Source organism: Barbus barbus, assembly GCF_936440315.1.
Source record: "Barbus barbus genome assembly, chromosome: 39".
Lineage (NCBI taxonomy): Eukaryota > Metazoa > Chordata > Actinopteri > Cypriniformes > Cyprinidae > Barbus > Barbus barbus.
Window position 1 is genome coordinate 27,204,157 of NC_136717.1, and position 24,577 is coordinate 27,228,733.

Below are 24,577 nucleotides of genomic sequence, written 5' to 3' on the forward strand. Positions count from 1 at the left end.
CTCTCTTCACGTGTTGATGTTTGGAGGAACAGATCAAATGTGCTTCCTAAGAAACATTATTCACTTTGAAACGCACTTAAAGTGGCATAACTTGTGTGGTTCACTTCAATGACTGAAATTAGCTTAGCACAAAAAATAATATATTACTAATGCATTAATAAAAAAAACATACATTCATACATATATATATATAAAATGAGTTTATTTGCAAAAGAGATAACTTTATTTTCAAAAATCATGTTTTTTATTATGTTATCATGTTTTTATTGTTTTATTGTTTATTTTTGTTATTTTTACTTAAATCAAAATAACCCAACTGCAGTTTGATTGAGATTAATTGGAATGCACAATGAAAAAACATGATTTTTGAAAATAGTTAAAAACGGAGTTATCTGTTTTTGCAAATGAAATATATATATATATATATATATATATATATATATATATATATATATATATATAGTATGCAAATAAATGGACAAAACAAATTCAGTAAACATACCTGTCACTTAGTAAAATTTATTGTTGAATTGAATCACATTTTCACCAGCATTCTAGTAATCCCATGTTTATATAAATCACAACAGGTCTTCGTACAATATACTTACCAAAGAGAAAAAAAAGCTGCACCAACAATTTCTAGATCTGATTTGAACAAAGAGCATCGTTTGTCATTAAAATGATTGTCACCGTGAAGTTTGCTTAAGTATAAGACTAAAAAACAGCGAGTAGGATGGGCTTTGACAGATTGAGAGCAGCGCAGTGCAGACCCTCCGTGATCTGGAGGTCACACAGAGGTCAAAGGTCAGGCGGACCGACCGAGGCATCTGTGGCTTTAAAAGTTCATGCTGTGGAGCGGCTCGGCTCAGCACTCCTCCTTCACATAGATCTGATCATCTGTGTCCGACTCCAGGTGCTCCATACGATCCGTCTGCCCACTCATGATCTCATCTGGGGTCTTCATGAACCTGCAGCGCGCACACACACACACACACACACACACACACACGTTGGTTTTTGTGGTTTATGGGGACTCTCCATAGGCGTAATGGTTTTTATACTGTACAAACTGTATGTGCTATTGCCCTACACCAACCCTACACCTAAACCTAGCCCTCACAGGAGACTTTGTGCATTTTTAGATTTTCAAAAAAACTTCATTCTGTGTGATTTATAAGCTTGTTTACCCGTGGGGACCTCAATTTAGGTTCCCACCGTGACACAAGTCCCCATGAGTCTGTGTGTATTCAGGTTTAAGTCCCCACCGGTATATAAACACACACACACACTCCTGACTGACCTGAACAGCAGTCTCTGTCCCGGCTCCTTCCTGATGATGTTGAGTTTGTAGTAGTGTCTCAGCGCCCGTGACATCTTCTCATACGTCATGTTGGTCCTGTTCTGTGTGAGCAACACATCACAACATTAATGTCAACAGATCCTGATGCATTTCAGCTCAGGAATAATATATATTTAATATATTATTTTTATATTTGATAATTTATTTAAATTTGTAATTAAACTTTATTTTAATTGATTTTAGTTCATTTAACTTATGCTATTGATTTATTTTAATGTTTAATTAAATTTATTATTATTATTTCATTTGTAATAAACGGTTTTAATAATTTTATTTTAATTCATTTTGATGTTATTTTTTGAATTTATTAAATTTAATGTAATAGTTAATATACTGTTATCTTTAATAGTAAATACTATTTAAATTTATAATTAAACTTAATTTTAATTTTGTTTAATTTACTCTAATGATTTTATTTTCATTTTGATATTTAATTTAATTTATATTGTTATTATTCGGCAGGTTTTCTGGGCGTCTGGTACCTTATGGTTTCCCCACAGACGGGCCAGGCCGTTGGGGTCCACGATGCGGAAGACTTTGGTATCGCGGTCCTCCCAGCGGATGTAGTTTTCATAGCGACTGTCCGACAGCAGCTGATAGACGTAATCCCACAGGAGCCTGCAGTCTGACACACAACACAATCACAATCACGAGCTGTTCCCTAATCGCTCACTCGTTCACTAATCCCTATATAGTGTATGGAAGTTAAGTGCACTATATTAGGAAGGACTGATAGTCCTACTGTAGGCTACACTGCACGTGATACTTGGAGTTGTGTCGTCACATACAGTATGTACTTCTATATTACATGTACCTTACTTTAGAAAATAATATTAAAAGCAGTAACACTCAAAATGACTGAGTCAGCTTTGTTGTTTCATCGATGGTATATCATTCATTTGTTTTGTAATGCTTCTATGTTCATAATCATTAAATACCCTACTATTAAAATACTGTCAACAAATATAAATACACATTAACAAGGTCATAATTTTATGTATTTATTATTTTTAGTATCTTGAAACTCTCCCGAGCAGCGTTTTGCGCTCAGATAAGATGATAATGGTCGTAGAGCGCCCTCAAGTAATCGTTAATTTTACGTCAGAATATAGGTGATTCATTTTAAATTATCCACCAAATTATCATAATTTTTGTAAATGAAGAAAGATGCAACCTCAGTAAATTAGTACAATATTAAACTGTACTGTTGTTAAACCTTATAAACTAATAGTGGAGTGTTTATTTGCAAAGGCTAGCCTGGTATTGCCAGAGCTTGAGATCTTGAAGCTCCGCCCTCTTCTCCGGGAGCAACAGCTCATTTGCATTTAAAGGGAAAGAAACAAAAACAGCGCGTTTTGTTGAATATCATAAAAGTGGCAATTTTAAACAAGCTATAAAAATGATCTGTAAGGTATTTTGAGCTAAAACTTCACATATATGCTCTGGGGACATCAGAGACTTATTGTAAAAAGGGGCATAATAGGTCCCCTTTAAACTGTGTCAGAACAAATTGATCTTGATAATGTCAGATAACTTTGATAGAAAGGTATGTAATGAATTGGGTTGAATAGCTGTCAGATGTTAAATTTAAGAACACAGACAGATAAAGCCAATTTAGCTCAACCAATCACCAAGCAGTGCTTCATTGTGTTCAGTCTGTGGTGGAAAAAGATCACATTAGCAATTAAAGAAAAACACTTCAGCAAAACATGCTCAGCTCAAATTTTTGATCCCAAATTTTACTGGTAGTCCACTTTATGAAGATTTTTTGGGTATAATATGTCACAGTTTACTTTATTTTGCTATCCTCACTTACATAAGGAACATGAAAGGAATATTCTAAATGTAAAAACCTTAATTATAATAGTCTTATTCAGAATAAGGTAAATAATTAGATTACTGATGACCATGGAAACATAGCCACTGAAAGGTGAGGAGTTTGCATCTATGTATCTGTCTCTATGTATCAGCCAGCATTGACCAATCAGCAGAGGGGGGCGGGGTCTCACCTGCGATGCGGCCGATGGGCGTGGCCTGCTCCTCTGGCGGAGAGACAGGCATGATGATGTGATTGCGGTAGTGACGCTCGTCCTGCAGGGGGAGCTGGAGAGGCGTCTGATGGGTGAAGTGCGCTTGAACTTTGACCTCGCGGCCGTTCTCCTGAGGCGTGCCGCGTCCGTGCCTGAAGTCGGGGCTCAGCAGCGGGTGCATGATGGTGCTGGGCATGAGCTGGATGACGCGCGGCGGCTCCTCCTGAAGCACACAGTGGCCGTTACCCGCGGACGGAGACACGGACAGCGGATACACGTCGTCCGGCAGGTGGTGGTTGCTGTCGGGCAGCTGTGCGGACGCCTGCTGGAGGTCCTCGGCAGAGCGCAGCGGCGTGGGCAGATGATGGGGCGAGCGTGAGCGATGGCGCAGCTCGATGGTCGGCGGATGCAGGGAATGAGTGTCTGCGGCGCGCGGCGGCCGGCGTACCGTTTCTGACACACAGAGAGAGAGACAGCCAACATCAGATTAACATGAACAGCTGATATAAAAATATGAAAGTATATAAATATATAAAAAGACCTCTAACACTAGCTCAGTGGTTCTCAAACTGTTTTTACACCAAGTACCACCTCAGAAAATATGTGGCTCTCCAAGTACCACCATAATGAGCAACATTAAAATACAGCAGCGTAGGCCGAATTATTCAGCTACAGCTCTGCACGGTTCAAAAACGAGGCAGTTTTATTCCTAATACGAATATTTATTATTGTCGGCCACTTTTTAAACATTGTAAATACAGTTTGAACATTAACACTGCACTGTGCTTACATACAGGTGCATAAAAAACTGAAATTATTACATTAAAATGTAGCCTACTGTACCTAAAAGTTCAATAAAAACTGTACTGTACTTACGTAAAAAAAAAAAAAAAACTACTGTACTTAAGTAAAAAATATACAGTACTTGATCCAAAAAAAAAAAATGAACAGGCATCACCTAGCAAACATTTTAAAAGTGTTTTAACTTGAATTTATATTTAATTCAGTGATTCCTCTGCGCACCACACTTTGAGATCAGTGCACTAGCTTTCTCTGTTCTCTGTTGTAAAGGATTGTATAAACCAGTCCAGGAGAGGTCACTAATGGACTGCTTGGCATATTCAAAGACTAACACGTTAGAGGCAGTGTTGATTTGGGCTGTTGCCGCGGGTTGAAGTGACATCAAAAACATGATATTGAGCCCTTGAAATGCCAATTTTACCAGGGGAACCCCACCAAACATGCGTATTTTACCCCCCTGAACGAGATTTTTAGTAAATGAGTGATCGTTTCACTATATAAGACCCTTATTCCTCGGCTGGGATCGTGTAGAGCTCTTTGAAGCTGCACTGAAACTGTATTTTGGACGTTCAAGTCGTTGGCCACCATTGAAGTCCACTATATGGAGAAAACTCCTGGACTGTTTTCCTCAAAACAACTAAATTTCTTTGCGATTGAAGAAAGAAAGACATGAACATCTTGGATGACACGGGGGTGAGTAAATGATCAGGAAAGCGAACTTATCCTTTAAAGGGGGGTCACCAGATGCAAAATTCACTGCCAACACATTTCAGTTCAAACACCATGTGAAAGTGTGTGAACACATCTACCTCATAATAACTTTTCAACAAGAGTGTATTAAATATGTTGTTTTCAAAACCTTATTTAAAAAACAATCTTAACATATCAAAATATTTTAAGTAAATTATTGCAAATTATGTAAATTTTAGATTTTAAGTGCTTTATGTTTTAAATAATATTTTTGTTGAGAATGTGTCATGAAAAATTCACATGTTAATTGAAAGTTCAAAAGAACAGCTTTTTTTGAAGTAGAAATGTTTTGTAACATTATAAATGACACTTTTAATGTATAAAATATCTGTGTGTGATCTGGTTTTTGCAGAAGTGCCTGCTGTTCACATCTGCACCACAAGAGGATCCCAGAGACCTTCCTTCAGATTCTGGAGATCTTCTGTGATGTTCTGACATGACTCTGCTGAGGGTGAACATGTGTTTACATGCATCATGTGACGCATGCGATCTTCTTTCAGGAAGACTTCTCATATATTCCTGTTGTTGGTCTCTTTTACTCGTCAAACGGCTGATTAACTACAGCAGCGCTTCCTCGTCAGACCGGTTTCTCTGTCAGCATTCCAGACAGGCACTTCCTCTGGGATCGTGTTAAACAGCAGTGTTTTCAGCCTAAACAATCGCTCCTGGAAGCAGAAGAAGAGCAGCTCACCTTCGAGTTTGTGCGTCTGCAGCGGTGCGTCGTTCAGCGAGTGGAAGGAGCCGATGGGAAAGAACAGCGATGAGAGCGAGTGAGGCTTTCTCTGCTTCAGAATGTGCTGCAGGAGCTCGTACAGAACATCACCTGTCAATCAACAACACACACACACACACACACACACACACACACACACACACACACACACACACACACGTCTTCAATACACTGCTGCGTGATCATGCATCTGAAACTGTGCAATGCCCCACACCTGACATCTGCAAAATAAAAATGAAAAAATAATAGTAAACAAAATAAATATTTAACTGAATGAATAAATGAAAAACTAAATTAAATTTATACTAAGTTATTACATTAGTTATACTAATGACTCAAATACATGAATAAAATTAAAATTAATAAAATAAACGTGATTTTATGAAGTAAATAAAGTAAATGAACAATAAATCAATTAATAAACAAATTAATTAAAAATAAAATAAATAAAAATAAAAAGCCACGCTCTAAATCATCTGAAGGAAGTCGTCAGTCTTCATGTTGTCTCATGAAAATTGTGCATCCTATTTTAAAGAGCTTCCTGAAAGAACTTCAAGGAAATGATTCTCAAAAAAGATGTCCACACACACACACTCTCACACACACACACACACACTCTCTCTCACACACACACACACACACACGCTCACAGGCATCTCAGTTCTCAGTTTCTGGTTAGTTTGTTCACTGGAGGGAAACTCCTGGTTCGAGCAGGTGACCGTTGCGGCTCTATTGCGCACCAGCACTTCCTTATCGGCCGTTTACCCAACTTTCAACTTCCTCTAGTGACAGAGCACAGAAACAGCCCTGTTTCAGTCCAGATTAAACACTTTTACCCACAATCCTCCCTCCTGTGACTCCGTCTCATGTGCTGCTGTGTGTGTGTAATGCAGCGGATGATCAGAGAACAACAGAAATGCATTCTCTCCACAAAGAAAAACTCAAAGCGTAAAGACAGAGCCGTTGTGAGCTCTGAGGATATCAATGAGTGGTTTATACTTTTGAGCCAGCAGTTTGCATTATTTTAACTTATTTTTTAAATTAATCATGTTTACATGCTGTGCAAAAATTAACCCCCCTTCAAACAAAAACAGTTGCAGTGAGTGCAAACACACACGTGCGTGTATGTATATTTTTCAATAAACTTAAAATATATTGATCCTAAATATTACGTAATATTATTAGAAATTATAAATCATAATACAAAATAATAAAAAAATGACAAAAGCACAATACAAAGAAATTAACTAATTTAATTGAAATATCTAAAAATAATAACATTATACATATTTATATTATTATTTTTAATATTTTATATATATTTTTTTTAAAAATTCAAAAAACATACTTTTTATTATATATAAATTTTATATATATATATTTATATAATAAAAATGACAAAAGCAGACAATAAAATTAAAATTAAAACTAAGAATTAAAACTTAATATTAAATAAAAAATATAATTGTATATAATTATAAATAATGCTAAAATATTATACATATTTTTAATTATTATTTATAATTTTCAATACAATCTATGTAAACTTTATACCATTTGCAATGCTTCATGGGATCACAGTGTTGTTGTCTTATTTTGTTAATTGTGTGTGTGTGTGTGTGTGTCACCTGAGTGAGGAGAGCGGTATCTGAAGTCCTCTTTGGTGAGCAGCAGCAGGGCTTTCCCGTTCATCTGGAAGCTGGCGCTGGATATCGGCCGCAGAGCGAACTCTCTCTCAGCCCAGCGCAGCCACTGACACACATCCTCACGGCTCCAGAACACCGGCTGCATCCCTGCACACACACACACACACACACACACACAGTTACACACCAGATCATATGAACACAACACACACACTCTCTCTCACACACACACACACACACACTGCTGCATCAGAATGAGAGAGCACAGATAACAGATGAGACACATGTGTGCTTGTGGTTCAGCGTGAGAAAAACATACAAACTCAAACATCTGCATGACTGCATGCGCCAGAACCTTCCCATCAGCCCCTGCGCTCAGCCTGCTCCGCTGATGGGAATAAAGCTGCACTCATGTTCATGAATGTGTGTGAAATTGGCTACTGCCAATACATCCACATCATGCTGCTGTGAGCATGTAAGAAATACTGCTGCTGCACATATAACATACAGGTATGAATAACCCCAATAGCAGATCTATACAGGTGGAGCTGGGGAAGGTGGAGGGTTTCTGAAGTGCGCTGCAACTGCTACAGCAAGCATTAGACAAATATTTAAATGTTGAGCAGCGAGCTCATTGGCTACCGATACAGAAGAGAACCAATCAGCTGTGCCATGTGATAATCATGTCATTATGTCATATTGAGTTAATCTATTAGACAGCGCCATCTAGAGTTTCATGCTAGAACTTTGTATATATACACAAAAAAAAATTTTTTAAATAAAATAAAGAAAAATAAAGAGTGAAAATATTTAAATAAAAGCCATTTCATATATATTTCATATATTTATATTCATACAAATAAATATGAATAAAAACTATAATATTAAATAATACTATAATAATGCCAATGTGTTAGCAGTGGTAGTGCTGCCATTATAATTAATAAAAAAGTTAAATAAATGATATAGATTATACTATATACACACGCAGAGATATATAGATATATACTGCCGTTCAAAAGTTTGGGATCAGTCATTTTATTTCCTTTATTGAAAGAAATTAATACTTTTATTCATCAATGACTCATTAAACTGATCAAAAGTTACAGTAACAGACATTTCTAATGTTACAGTAGATTTCTATTTCAAATAAGTGCTGTTCATGGTTTCCACAAAAATATTAATGTTTTTAACATTGATGATAGTCAGAAATGTTTGTTGAGCAGTAAATCAGTATATTATTATGATTTCTGAAGATCATGTGACACTGAAGACTGCAGTAATGATGCTGAAAATACAGCTGCAGATCACAGAAATACATTACAGTTTAACACATATTCACATAGAAAACAGCTGTTTTACATTAGAATAATATTTCACAATTTTTACTGTATTTTTGACAAAATAAACGCAGCCCTGGTGAGCAGAAGAGACTTCTTTCAAAAACAAAAAATCGTACTGATCCCAAATGTCAGTATTATCCAGTATAATGACACTGGTGTGTGTTTGTGGCAGTGCTGGTGTTTGTTATCAGCAGTAACGCATGTTTCCTCATACGAGCTTTTATTATCTTCATAACACACATGATGTGCAAGCAAACTATTTACAATGCAACTCTTCATCTAACAGCATCACACACGTCACAGCAGCTGATTTTGACCAGGTAAAAGATTTATTTTTACATTTTTCATGAGCATCTTTCCCTCTCTCCGTGTTTTCTGTCTGTTCTGTTCTGGTTTATAAAGCAGAATCAAATGAAAACAGCTTCAGATCAGACTAAACGAGTCCCAAGATTCACACGCCCTCGTCTGTCACTCAACCGGTCCGACACGATCCTAAACTAAACCACTGCCTTCTGGATCTCAGGAGTGAGAGTGTGTGTGTGTGAGAGAATGTGTGCACGTGAGTGAGTGTGAGTGCGCGTGAGTGTGTGTGTGTGTGTGTGTGTGTGTGAGAGAGAGTGTGTGCACGTGAGTGTGTGCTATATAAACACACTCATGTCTGCAGATCTGATCTTAAGGTCAAAGGTCATGTGACGGTCACAGGAGCTCACTGAAATCTGCTGTGCGTCTCAGCATCTGCTCCCACAGAGACCGTTACCCGGGACAATGCCAACTTGACTTCCCACAACACACCCTGACAGGAAGTCAAACACACACACACAGGAAATCAGGAACAGGCACTCTGCGGTGATGCTGAGGATTATAAACAGCAGCACAAGAGGAACATTACAGTCAACATGAAATCAAAACTCAAACTAAACTGATATTAGTCTACAGAAATCAATGCTGGTCTTCATAGCCTTTCATCAGAACATAAAACCCACTCCATCTCTGAAACCACTTTCATTTTTACACACACAGATTTTATTTACATTTTATTATTTATTATAAAAATACATATCATTTATATTAGATTTTATTCATTTCTATTAATTATTTATATGCATGATATATAATAAAAATCTAAATGAATATAAAATAAAACAATAAGTTAATACAGCATAACACAATTAGACTTATTTTATTTTAAGAAACACATTTATTAACTATTTTATAATAAAATACATACAATATAATATAAGTTTACGTATAACTATTTGTTTCTATTCATTATTTATATGCATTATATATCATTAAAATCTAAATTAATATTAAATAAATAAGTTAATATAATAAAATTAGTATTATTTTATTTAATAAATATATTTTGCATTTACTAATTATTATTCAATTCATTAGTTTTTTTATATTTGCATATAAAATATATACAATGCAATATAATTTTTGGTATGCGTTATTGTAACATTTATTTATTATGCATGTATAATGCATCAATAATTTAATATACAATAATAATATAACAATTATACAATAATTTAATCATTTATTTGCATTTTAAACAGACACAAAAACAAAATCATTCTTTTTAATATTTATTATTTACTTATGTATTATTTTCATATTTATTTATCTATCATTTTATACTTATAAAAACAAAATATAATAAAAACTAAATAAAAATGATAAACTCTAAATACATATAATTTACTGATAAGTATATATCACTTCACCTCTGAAACCACATTCGTCTTCATCTGACATCATCAATCCCTCTCATTCATCCATTCATCAGTTCATTCTGGAGAAAATCAAGTCCTGCGGCGCTAATAAACGCACTCAATCTCAGAAACACCGGCTCACATTACAGAAGTCAAGCAGCTCTTTCATAACGAGCTTTAATCATTAAACCGGAGCAGGAAACAGAGCAGGAGGAAACACAGAGATCCCGGCAGATCGTCTTATATTCAAGCACACGAGCGATCAAAGATCAGACACAGCAAACACACGAGAGCGACTGCGAGCGAACACTGGCTGAGTGTGGAGACGAGACGGTTGAGAACAGGAAGAGACGCTGGCATGAGAACAGCTTCCCTTTCAGAAAAACACGGCCTGCAGGAAGTGCTGTCTGCCCACACAGGAAATTCCTCAGGATGAGAGCAGCTTCCAGCGCAGGAAATTTCCCCACTGAAAGAGCGTGTGTGTGCTTGAGTAAACACTCTCAAACACACACTCACACACTACAGCCCCACACACACACTCTCTCACTCACACACACACACACACACACTACAGCCCCACACACACTCTCTCACTCACACACACACACACACACTACAGCCCCACACACACACACACACACACACACACTCACTCACTCACACGTTTGTTTTTGAAAAGTGGGGACATGGGTCAATGTCCTGAAAAGTCACCTTCACCTTGTAATACCTGTTTGTCACAAAATGCACGCGCACACACACAGCAGTTACCTGTGAATGTAAATGCATGTAAACAGTCCTCCATGAGTCTTTGAGCTTCAGCATTTGACCGTTGGGTTTCTAATGTCTCTAAACACTCCAGAGTGTGTGTGTGTGTGTGTGTGTGTGTGTGTGTGTGTGTATGTATGTATGTATGTATGTATGTATGTGAGAGAGAGAGAGAGAGAGAGAGAGCAAAAGAGAGAGCAAAAGAGAGAGAGAGAGAGAGAGAGAGAGAGAGAGAGAGAGAGAGAGCGCAAAAGAGAAAGAGAGTGAGAGAGAAAAATCACTCACATTTCCCCGAGAAGAAAAAAAAAAAAAAAAAAAAAAGGAATCTGTTTTGCACAAAGAAAAATGAAGGCTGTTTGCAGCACTAGCATTAATTGTTCAGACATTTTTTGCAGTGGGATTTTTTTCATGACAAGAAAACATGTTAATCATCATTCTGACAGCACTAAAAATAATGAATGAATGAATAGAAAGACAAACAAATAAAGTCCCCATTCTTATAATAAAAGGTGAAATACTTGTTTATATATTTAAATTTAATATACTGGTATAATAATAATAATAATAATAATAATAAGTATATATTAGTTAATCATATTTATTAATTTAAATATAAAATATTGATAATTAATACACCGTAACTAAAATAATGAATAAATATTTACTAGCATGTTAAATCTCAAAACATTAAAATATATTTAACAAAATAAATATTTAGCATTTCACTAATGATAATAGAAACTTAAATGTTTCATTGTCACGAAAATGCCACAAAAAAAAAAAAGAAAAAAAAAAAAAAAAAAAAAAAAAGTACACTGTCCTAATATTAGAAAATACAGACAATAGAAAATAATAGATATATAATAGAAAATAAAACAATCTGTATTATATATATATATATATTAGTTATTATAAATATAATGTATTATGTTTGTACTTTAACTATATACAGTGGGGCAAATAAGTATCTGATACACTGCCGATTTTTCAAGTTTTCCCCACTTACAAAGAATGGAGAGATCTGTAATTTTCATCGAAGGTACACCTCAACTGTGAGAGACAGAATATATTTTTAAAAATCCAGAAAATCACATTGTATGATTTTTAAATAATTAATTTCCATTTTATTGCATGAAATATGTATTTGATACAATAGAAAAATAGAACTTAATATTTGGCACAGAAACCTTTGTTCACAATTACAGAGGTCAGAGGTTTCCTGTAGTTCTTGAGCAGGTTTGCACACACTGCAGCAGGGATTTTGGCCCACTCCTCCATACAGATCTTCTCCAGATCTTTCAGGTTTTGGGGCTGTCGCTAGGCAACACAGAGTTTCAGCTCCCTCCATAGATTTTCTATTGGGTTCAGGTCTGGACACTGGCTAGGCCACTCCAGGACCTTGAAATGCTTCTTACGGAGCGACTCCTTAGTTGCCCTTGCTGTGTGTTTGGGGTCATTGTCATGCTGGAAGACCCAGCCACGACCCATCTTCAATGCTCTTACTGAGGGAAGGAGGTTGTTGCCCAAAATCTCGCGATACATGGCCCCATCCATCCTCCCCTCAATACGGTGCAGTCGTCCTGTCCCCTTTGCAGAAAAGCACCCCCAAAGCATGATGTTTCCACCCCCATGCTTCACGGTTGGGATGGTGTTCTTGGGATTGTACTCATCCTTCTTCTTCCTCCAAACACGACGAGTGGAGTTTATAACAAAAAGTTATATTTTGGTCTCATCTGACCACATGACCTTCTCCCATGCCTCCTCTGGATCATCCAGATGGTCTTTGGCAAACTTCAGACGGGCCTGGACATGTGCTGGCTTGAGCGAGGGGACCTTGCGCGCGCTGCAGGATTGTAATCCATGACGGTGTAGTGTTACTAATGGTAACCATTGAGACTGTGGTCCCAGCTCTCTTCAGGTCATTGACCAGGTCCTCCCGTGTAGTTCTAGGCTGATCCCTCACCTTTCTCAGGATCATTGATACTCCACGAGGCCAGATCTTGCATGGAGCTCCAGTCCGAGGGAGATTGACAGTCATCTTGAATTTCTTCCATTTTCTAATAATTGCGCCACCAGTTGTTACCTTCTCACCAAGCTGTTTGCCTATCGTCCTGTAGCCCATCCCAGCCTTGTGCAGGTCTACAATTTTGTCCCTAGTGTCCTTAGACAGCTCTTTGGTCTTGCCCATAGTGGAGAGGTAGGAGTCTGATTGATTGAGTGTGTGAACAGGTGTCTTTTATACAGGTAACGAGTTCAAATAGGTGCAATTAATACAGGTAATGAGTGGAGGATAGGAGGGCTTCTTAAAGACAAACCAGCAGTTCTGTGAGAGCCAGAATTCTTGCTGGTTGGTAGGTGATCAAATACTTATTTCATGCAATAAAATGGAAGTTAATTATTTAAAAATCATACAATGTGATTTTCTGGATTTTTTAAAATATATTCCGTCTCTCACAGTTGAGGTGTACCTACGATGAAAATTACAGATCTCTCCGTTCTTTCTAAGTGTAAAAATCGTCAGTGTATCGAATACTTATTTGCACCACTGTATGTATATATATATATATATATATATATATATATATATATATATATATATATATATATATATATATATATATATATATTATATATATCTGATTCCCTCTCTCACTGGTTAGTGATGCGCTGCTGGTTTTACTGGTCATGTATGAACAGAGTTTGTGAGTTTCTATCCCATCATCCTCCACACAAACGCGCGCGCGCACGCACACACACACACACACACACACACACACACACCTGTCTGTCTGTCATCAGTCTGATTAAATTATTCAGTAAATCTTCACGTGTCTTTGAGGCTCAACGTTCAATCAGTGAATGATGAAACACAAAGAGCCAGAACAAGAACCTGACAATGATGATGATGATGAAACACACACACACACACACACACACACTTCCTCTACAGGAAACCAAGGAGCAGCATTTCTGCCCACTCCGCAATTTCCTTCTTTCCATTTTTTTTTTTTCTCGATCTTCCTTCCTTCCCCCGGACAAATTCATCATGAATGCGAGACTGATGGCGGTTTGTTCTCGAGTCTCAGACCACACACACACACACAGAGGACTGAGGCAATAACATGATTACACACACACACACGAAAACAGGCGATTCGATCAGTGTCAGGAAAACAGAGCCGCCTCCAGCCAAGAGCTTCTCGGAAGTTCCTGTCATTTTTCCCTCCCTCTCTCTCTCTCTCTCTCTCGCCCTCTCTCTCAATCTCTCTCTCGCCCCCTCTCTCTCTCTGTCCCTCTCTCTCAATCTCTCTCTCTCTCTCTCTCTCAATCTCTCTCTCTCTCTCTCTCTCTCTCGCCCTCTCTCTCAGTCTCTCTCTCTGTCCCTCTCTCTCTCTCTCTCAATCTCTCGCCCTCTCTCTCCCTCTCTCTCCAGTCTAATGCAGGTAAGAGAGTTTGAGCGCTCAGTACATCCATAAACGCATCAGAGATTTACCAACATTACTACATCTCTAGCACTTTCTGTAAACCAAAAATAAAAATCAAAGTCCATTTCATAACAGCATAAAGAATGACTAACATGAAGCTGCAGACGTGTGAGAACAGAAACTCAACTTTTAGCTTGCGTCAGTCTTGAAACATGGATTTTTTAATCGAGAATCATTTGTTCAAATCAAGAATTGATTTAAAACTGTAAAAATATATATTTTAAATATAAAAATGTATTTATAGTTTTATAGTTAAAGTAAATACTTTAAATAATTATAATACATAACAATAGTTATTTTTAATATGTAATTATAATATATAAATTAAACATACACACACACACACACACTCTTAAAAAATAAACATTTACTTATGTGAATTACTGAAGGAAATTCTATGAATGGGCTTAATTACAGAATCAAATCGAATTCTGAAATCATTCTGAATTTGCAAAAATCAATCAAAATTGTGAGTTCAATTGATTCAGTGTTTTCCCAAAAATTCACATCAACTGTGTTTCCAATAAATCAGCCAATCAGATCACAGCTTGATATCGTCAGCTGCTCATCTTTAGTGTTCAAGCGATATCAGAATTTAAATTTAAATTTTTACAGATTCAAATCATTTTTAAATGATCAATTTGTAGTAATTTTAGAAAATATTGTGTAAATTAATTATGACTCAATTTCATAAAACACAACACACAGTTCTTTATGCAACACACACAAATCTAACAGGAATTAATATTATGGCAAATGTGTTTGTGATATTTTGAATGCAGTGCTTCATTTTGCAGGAGATAAGATTTTGTGTGCAATTCTTGGATTTGTGTGTAGAGTTGTTTAAAAAAAATAAGGCAAGTTTTGAAAATGTGTGCATGCAAGCATTGAAAAAAAAAAACTGTAATTAGTTTTTCTTGATAGCGTAAACAATTTTTGAAATTATGCCTTTTTTTAGCGAGACTCTAAACACAAATCTATAACTTCTAGCTCAATTCCCCAAACTTCATATATTCAGGTCAAAATGAAGCTCTCCACTCAAAACAACTCAATCTTGCTGAAAAACCAGACTTTGCTCTCAGACATGACACACAAACAGTCAAACACACACACACTACGACACAGTCTGATGAGATCCATTCAAAACAATGACACAAAAACCGGTATTAAGTGTTGCCTGAGGTGCTCCCCAAATGATTTATTCCTTAATTTAATGTGCTGTAGAGTACGGTACAATACAGCAAACAACTACTAAAATAATTATTCTGCCCCAGTATCCCGTCTGTGGTCTGGGACAAGCCAAAGAACCTCTTCAACATCAGGCTGTACTGACTCTGGCCCTGATCCAACCCTGACACACATCAACTAAAATATCTGAGACTGCTTGTCTTGTCCTTCCCATTCCTCTTCCATGTTGTCGTCCTCCTTCTCCACCTCCTACTCTTCCTCTTCCTTCATTTCTTTCTCTACTCTCTTCTCCTCCTCACCTGTGGTGTCCTTAACCTCATGTATGCCATATATCCTTTCAAAAGTACAAATTTACTCATTACTGTATGTGGGATATTGATTGTAAAAGACTGGATATGATTCACAGTTACACTTTTACTAGTGGTCTGACCAAAAAAAACATGTTACAACATCATTGTGAAATTTAAAAGAAAATGTGCACAAAGGCGAAAATAAAAATGAGAAAGTCCATTGTCAGAATGTATAACTCTTGTGTTGTTCTCGGTCTATATATGCTTTACCATTGAAGGTTCATGAGATACATTTCAGAGAACTGGTTTGTGATTGGTTGATCTATATTCTCTTCATTACTGAAAGTCAAGATTCACTTGAACAATTCATGGCAACTTTATACAAAGTCTAATAGAGGCGTGTAGAAAATATGCGTGACAGTTCATGACAACTATAGATCAACCATTTTGCATTTACTGTAATGATTCATACGATGAACTAATGATCAGATGTTTTGAGGGGGAAGATATAGCACAGAGAATACTATATAATAGATTTTGAGCAACATGACAATAGTAACTGATAACATAGGAAACCGGAGACAAATGTACATAATCAATTGCATGAATGCACTAAAGCAATCGCAACTTGTTCAAAAGAACGAGAAACTGCTTTCATGATGTGCACAAGAGAATTTCATTTCTGATCTGAGAAATGCACCAAAGCCTCTGAGAAACACTGTAAGCTGACTTTGACCCTTTTATCTCCATCGAAGGTTCTGACTGGTGTGTGATACATTTTGACTCCGTGTTTCCACTCGGGTAATTGTGTACTAATTGAGCTCAAACCGTGCAGACTTGGGTGAACAATATCGAATGCTAGTACTGTCTAAATGACCACATGGTGTAAGTAATGGTCAACCGCCAAAGCCGATATCGGCCGATATTTGGCATTTTTTAAATATCGGCATCTGCCAATTTGACTGATGCGTTCGAGACAGGACTCTTATTTTGACGAGCACACAGCGCTCACATTCTCCCTCGTTAACAGTTCCGTCTAATACGGACAGAAGTCTGTCTAATAATCAGATAGACGGTTAAACAAAGGGATTGAAATGTATACAAGAAGTATTATAACTTTTGTTTTTATATTATTAGTAGCAGAAAGGCAAACATTATAATACTTTCGCGTTTGATGTCGGCATTCAGCAAATATGCATTTATATCATTTAAACAAATCTTTGAATGACTGACGGACATTTAATTTCACAAACCTTGCAGACTTAGTCGAATCCAGTTGTGAGATCTTGTGAAGTGTGCAGTTGTATAATGCATGATCGTCTGTTCTCAGCGCGAATTGAATGCTAGTTTAAACATTAAACTCGTGATTTATAATTATGCTGTGCTTTATGCATTTGCCCACTGTCATATTCATGTCATTTTCACGGTTACCTTGGCTTTATTTGAACAATATGATTCCCAATGCACACACCTTCCCAGAATACTAGTGCCCTTACAGTGTTTACGACCTTTTTAATTATATTTTTATTAAATATTTATTTGTGAAAAATACTTTGTCATCTAAAGTATGTTTATTTTACAAATTAATTTTTTAATCCGTTTTCAAATTTCTTAAATATGAATTGGCTATATATATCGGTCACCCTGCTTTCCAAGATATCGGCATCGGCTGTCAAAAAAAAAAACAATATCGGTCGACCACATGGTGTAAGCACTGAGAAACGAAGGGATTTGTGTGTAGAGTTTTGCAGTAACAGTTCACCAAATCTGACGTGTCGAAGCAGGGGAATAGTGTGTATAGTTTAGGGGAATGGGTGCTTTTTAAAAAAAAATTATAATAATAATTTTAGTTCAAAAGCCTGGTTTTAGTGTTTTAGCAATCAAGAAAAACTGTAATAATAAATATAAATTAATATGTTTATTTCATTAATTAAATATTGTGATAGCACATATATCTGCTTTACATCGACCCTAAAAAAAAGCTTATATCATTTGACTCATTTTTGTGTGTGTTGTGCATCAGACTAGATAAACTCGTCTAGATGAACTTGGATTAGCAGGATTCAGACAGGAAGTGGAATCCAACCAATAGCTGGGTTTATAAGTAACTTGGATGGAGTCCAGCAGCCTGTAACGAGGACACGCATGTCAAACAGATGGGTTAAATATTGATGGGATCCTGTTAGCTCCACCCTGATCCGAGCGAGATGCGTCCAGACCTGCCGCTGCGCCAGACGCTCACTCACTCTCTCACACACACACGTATGTGTGTGTGTGTGTATATATATATATTAGGGGTGGCACGGTACACAGATGTCACGGTTCGGTACGTACCTCGGTTCGGGGGTCACGGTTCGATAAGATTTCGGTACGGTTCGGCATGTTTAGGGAAACACTATACTGTCAAATAACAATAAAGAACATAAGAATAAACTACAAGCAACAGCACAAATAAAAATACAATAGTGTAAAGATACAAATAAAATAATCAGTGATTTTCAGTTTTTTTTTTTTATAAATTGAATAAAGTAATCAAAGGTAAAAGAACATTGCATATTTGACTGTATAAATTAAAGATTACTCTTTATTAAAGTTACAAAAGCGATTCAATCAAGAGCAGTGAGTGATTTATTTGTTGTTGCTGTTTATTTAATATTAAGAAAGTGCTGTCACTTTAAGAGAAAGCACTGATACTGTACGCTCAGCCGGCTATATCTGCTATAGGATACTTACCAAGACGGGCATTTTGACAGAATTTTGTGTGAATTTATCCATTCAAACACAATTTCAGAGAGAGCTTCATATTTGCCCGCGTTCTGAAGCGCGCAGGTTTGCACGCTTCTGATGAGCGCACGCACAAATCTTCTCACTGCGCGCGCGAGCTCGCGTCCTCTGGCTCTTAAATGTTTGAACTGGCAGAGCTTACATGACTTTAATTTAAACACCGATATCAACGTGTGCTGTTCAGGTCTCACCTGTGTGCGCGCGCTATCAGCACCCGGGTGATGACGGAATAAATGCTCATATTCCAGCATACGGCACTCGCATTGAACGAGTGAATGATTTGTCCACTTATTTTTTTTTTTCTTTCTCATCGCTGTTGTTGTAATGTACTGGGAGGCCAGAATGCGCATCTATTAATAGAAACATACATTAGCCGAACCCTATTTGTTTTACTTGTTATTTATAACAAACCACATGCATTGTCAGAATTAAGTTGAACCGCGGTCCTAGCGCGTGCCGAACCGTGTGTGGAGAACCGTGCGGTTCGGTTTTTTTCCGCGAACCGTGCCACCCCTAATATATATATATAGCCAAACCAAAATTTATTCAGACACCTTCAACATTTCTCACATTATTACAGTTTATTCACTATAGTTTAGAAAATGGTAATAAAACATGACAGAGTAAACTGTCAGAATAAATTGATCTTGATAATATCAGATAACTTTGATAGAAAGGTAAGTAATGAATTGGGTTGAAGCTGTCAGATGTTAAATTTAAGAACATAATTAGATAAAACCAATTTAGCTCAAACAATCACCAAGAAATGCTTCATTTTGTTCGGTCTGTGGTGGAAAAAGCAATTTGCTTAAACAAATCATGATCAGGTCAAAGTGTCTGAATCATTTTTGCTCCCCATTTGTTTTTTAAATTAATTTTACTGGAACTCCACTGTATGAAGAATTTTTGGGTATAATAGGTCAGTTTACTTTATTTTGCGATCCTCACTTACATAATAATGTGTAGTGTCCTGCACACACTAGCAAAAAAATATATCTAGTCTCTGAATCATTTTTTGTTTGACTAATATATATATATATATATATATACACAAATTAAAAATAATAATATAATAATAAAGAAATAAACAAACTAAATAAAAATTAAATACATTTAAATATAAAACATAATTACTACTAAAATTCAAGGTTGGTTGTGCTTATTTGTAGGGCTGCACAATTTGGCCAAAAGTTTGTTATATATTATTGATATATAATAATAATAATAATAATAATTATATAAACAAATAATACTGAGAAGTTCTATCTATCTATCTATCTATCTATCATGTAAAATAAAAAAAGCAAACTGAGCTTGACTCTGAATCATGCGGTGCATATATTTAATGAAATCACAGGCTTTGTGCTTTGAGTCGAATCCTGACGGTTGGGTTTTGTGTTGTGGCAGAAGGGCCGGTCTGAAGCTGCCTCAGCTTGAGTGTGTTCAGTGACGTCAAACTCAACCAGTGCAGCATGCTAGAACAAAAGTGTGTGTGTGTGTGTGTGTGTGAGAGAGAGAGAGTGTGTGTGTGTGTGAGTGTGAGTCTCAGGTTGTTGCATAGAGCATGTAAGAGGTATGTGTGTGTTAGTCACTCTTTCCAGGTGAGTTTTGTCTGTTTGTCGAGGTGTGTGTGTGTGTGTGTGTGTGTGTGTGTGTGTGTGTGTGTGTCACTCACGCAGGTGTGCAGGCAGTCTGGTTGGTTCCTCTTCTGTCCTGGCGTTGGCTGAAGAGGGCGGGACATGGCCGGGAGAGGAAGTGGAATTTGGCAACGGGCTGGCGGACGGACTGAAAACACTCCTCTCCTGCTGAACACACACACACACACACACACACACACGGGTTACTACAGACACACTAACAGAGTGCTTGTACTGCTGCACTGCAAAAAATGCTTTTCTTACTTAGATTTTTTTGTCTTGTTTCCAGCCAAAATATACAAAAATTCTTAAACCAAGAAGGATTTTCTAGACAAGTGAAAATAATTGTCTTGTTTTCAGAAAAAAACTAGTCAAAATTAAATGCGTTTTTGCTTGAAACAAGCAAAATAATCTGCCAGTGGGGTAAGAAAAATAAGATTTGGCATAAGTTTATTTCTTACCCCCAAGACAAAAAATCTAAATAAGAAAATAATTTTTTGCAGTGTGATCTCACACACACACACACACTCTCACTCTCTCTCTCTCACACACTCTCACTCTCTCTCTCACACACACACACTCTCACTCTCTCTCTCACACACACACACACACACACACTCTCTCTCTCTCTCTCTCACACACACACACACACACACTCTCTCTCTCTCTCACACACACACACACACACACACTCTCTCACTCACACACACACTCGATCAACAAGCACGAGGAAACAGTAATAAAGTCCTGAATTTCCTTCAGAGCTGTTTTGTTCAGAACGAACACAGAGAGACACGTGAAGCTGCTCACTGACGCTCGGTGACCCCGCAGACAGGTCAAAGGTCACGCAGAGGTCATGCAGATGCATCAGCACCTGGACTCACTATCCGCCTCGTTTTGATCGTAAGAGAGCGGAAGCAGCTGACTTCTGTATTGCACAATAGTGTGAATATGATTAATGCGAGAGCTGATGATGCTCGGCCCTTGAAGGGAAAGCAAAGACATTTGAGTGTTCTTCAGCTGCTGCTCTCTGGTCCAGTCTCCTGCTGATTGCCTCTCGGTCCATATAGGGCTACGGTAGATTCCACACGGAGAACTGAAATTTCCAGAGTAAAGCCGAGAGCCGGGAAGCACAGAGCGGTTCTCTGTAAACTTCCTCAAACGCCATCATCATGTCCAGCACCGTGTGCAAATGAAAGCATGCAGATTCAAAAGCAATATTGGCTCATTTGCATGCGGCTGCATTGAACAAAGCTGCTCTACCGGAGCGTTTCTACAACTGTCAGAAAGCTCTCGGCGGTCACGGGAACACCTGGAGATGGAGCGCAAAACATGCAAATCCCAAACACATCAGGTTTGCATTAAAAACGCTCATTATTATTATTATTAGAAGCATAAAATAAGGTATAAGGTGCACCAGTAATACAGCGATGAATACAACTATCAATCAGATGCTGTGAAGTCATGATTAATGAAAGCGGCGAATCCATATTGTGATGTACATCAACGGAAAGACTTATGATGCTATAACGAGAAAATTAATTGTTTTAAAGACACGTTATCTCTTTACTATAAAAAAAACTGTTTTTAATGACGTAGGCCTAACATCTCATTATTACAAGAAAATTATGTTTTAAATTGAAAATATTACAATAACGATACATTATCTCGCGATTACAAGTGAGACATATCTCCTTACTACGAGAACATATATTGCTAAAATGACAAAAAATATTTTTATTACAAAGAAATTTGTTTTAGCGACAAAACACTTCATTTTAACAAAAATCTCGCTATTGCGAAAAAACATTTGTTTTCAACATGACCTCTCATTATTATGAGAAAACGCCATTCTAACAAAAACAACATTATCTCATTATTATGAACAAAACAATATTATTCATGTTATTACGAGAAAATGCCATTTTTACGAGACAATATTGTTTTAACGACACACTACCTGGCTATTATAATAAATGTATATAGTTTTTAACAAAATAAAAAAAATGTCGCAATTATGAGAAAATGTCATTAATATAATTATAAACATTATTTCGCAGTAACCAAAAACATTTTAGTGACAACATCATTATTACGCAAAAATATGACATAACATCTACTTAAGACATAACTGAAAAAAAAAGATAGTAACGGGTTATCGAACAAGAAAAACTGTGGGGCGGGACCTGGTTCTGTGCATCAGTTGCTGATTGGATGTTGAGGTGTGGGCGTGGCACTGCCAGGGGCGGAGCTTAAAAACACTAAATGATTGGAAAAGTCCTGCACACATCAGCAGACTAAAGTTTCACTGGAAGATCCATTTTGATTAAACGCTACAAAGTCCAAACTATTTTAAAAAAAATGAAACACTCATGAATGAATGGTTTGCTTATAACGTGCATCTCCAAACACGCTGACAGTGCCTACAGGACCAGCAACCACTGTAGGCCAGGTGTGACGCTTCACTGCAAGTACAACAAATAAACGCACGAGCAACAGCGCGCGAAGCCACTGAAGGACGTGATCGCTCACTATTAAGGTGCCATAAGGAAACGGTCAAAGAGCAGCGCTGATAACATCTCGCTCCGTGTTACTAAATAACCTGCAAACTAATGTTATTGTGTTGCTGCCGCTTCCAGACCAGGTTAAAGTCCTCCAGAACTCGTTCTCAAACTCGCTTGTGAACTTTTCCCACTGATGGCTCCAGGGAACGCGTGAATCGTTTAAACGCCACCGCGAATCGCGTGCATCGCGCAAATGAAGTCACAAGCGAGCAACTCAACGCAACAGATGATCGGCGTCAAACGCGCGCGCATCCCACCTTCCGCGTTATCATCCGAGACGAGAAAGAAAAGGCAGAATTACCTTAATAATGACCTGCGAGGGGGAATCGGACATGTCTCGTTGAAATTCAGGAAGTTCTTCTGTTTCCACTTTCCTCTCCCTTGTTCTTCCGCGAAATAAAGCGCCTGGATAATAATGTTCCCCTCGCGACGCGCAGGCGATTTTAACGCGCTCGCGCATCCATTGGCCTCGCCCCGCGCGGAATTCTTCAACTTCTCCGTGTTCTTGTTTGGAAAGACGCAAGCAGGCGCTACATTGCGGCAGCGCGATGGTTAACACCTTCCTGGAAGCGTCGCTCGCAGGAGCGCGACGCAGCGCGGAACCTCATTGATCCGGACGCTTCGCGGCGAAGTGACGTGAATTCCAGGCAGCGCGCTGCGCCTTAAAGGGAAACGCGACGCAGGAAATCAGCGCGGTGGGCGTTGCGTCCGTCAGGCGCGGTGAACGGCGGCCTGTTTGAACGGACACCGGATCAGCGCGCCGCGTTATCGCAACGCTTCTGCGGCGCCGCGTCAAATCCGGAATCAGCTCACAATATTTCACAATATTATTCTGCAAAACATGCGCCAGAAATGCTTTATTCTGCGCGAGCGTTTAATAATCCAGCCATAATATAAACCTACAGAAGCGCAATGATATGATCATGTGATCTTATTTACAGTATTTACAATGTTTGACTTTTTATTTTATTATTTTTACTTTTTTTATTTAGAACTAAAAACAATAGGAAGAGTACATATAGGCTAACCAAACATGCCATCTATCTATCTATCTGTCTGTCTGTCTGTCTCTGTCTATATATGGCATGTTTGGTTTGGCTTCCATATAAATGTATACATACAAAAGGGAAAGGGAAGTGGTGACCCATACTCTGAATCTGTGCTCTGCATTTAACCCATCCAAGTGTACACTCAGTAGTGAACACACACCCGGAGCAGTGGGCAGCTATTGCTGCGGGGCCCAGGGAGCAGTTGGGGGTCCGGTGCCTTGCTCAAGGGTCTCACCTCAGTCGTGGTATTGAGGTGGAGACAGTGTTGGTTATTCACTCCCCCCACCTACAATCCCTGCCGGACCTGAGACTCGAACCCACGACCTTCAGGTTACAAGTCCAACTCTCTAACCATTAGGCCACAACTGCCTTAATTGTTTATATCAAACTGCTGAAAGGTTCTTACTGCTTAAATATATTTTAATATCAATTTT

The 24,577-nt window shown here is 37.7% G+C and overlaps 1 protein-coding gene across 2 annotated transcripts; it reads right to left on the reverse strand.

Annotated features, from left to right (window-relative positions):
• Positions 1–490: 490 nt before the first annotated feature.
• Positions 491–23,900, reverse strand: LOC306858617 (transcription factor ETV6-like). Of its 2 annotated transcripts, none has more exons than XM_079399232.1 (8): positions 23,396–23,900; positions 20,569–20,695; positions 7,303–7,467; positions 5,633–5,764; positions 3,370–3,843; positions 1,843–1,985; positions 1,301–1,401; positions 491–968 (listed from the first exon to the last, which is right to left on the reverse strand). In XM_079399232.1, the coding sequence occupies exons 1-8, from the start codon at positions 23,552–23,554 to the stop codon at positions 866–868; spliced, it is 1,404 nt and encodes a 467-aa protein (XP_079255358.1). In that variant the 5' UTR covers positions 23,555–23,900; the 3' UTR covers positions 491–865. The 2 variants fall into 2 exon arrangements, with proteins under 2 accessions (XP_079255358.1, XP_079255357.1); XM_079399231.1 differs by having other exon boundaries at positions 20,569–20,698; positions 23,396–23,885.
• Positions 23,901–24,577: the final 677 nt, after the last annotated feature.

Coding starts and splice junctions, on each gene's coding strand:
- LOC306858617 (XM_079399231.1), bottom strand. CDS start 23,554: ATGCGCGAGCGCGTTAAAATCGCCTGCGCGTCGCGAGGGGAACATTAT. Junction 20,699..23,395: donor CCTCGCAGGTCATTATTAAG/GTAATTCTGCCT, acceptor GTGTGTGTTCAG/CAGGAGAGGAGTGTTTTCAG. Junction 3,844..5,632: donor GCAGACGCACAAACTCGAAG/GTGAGCTGCTCT, acceptor TCTGTGTGTCAG/AAACGGTACGCCGGCCGCCG.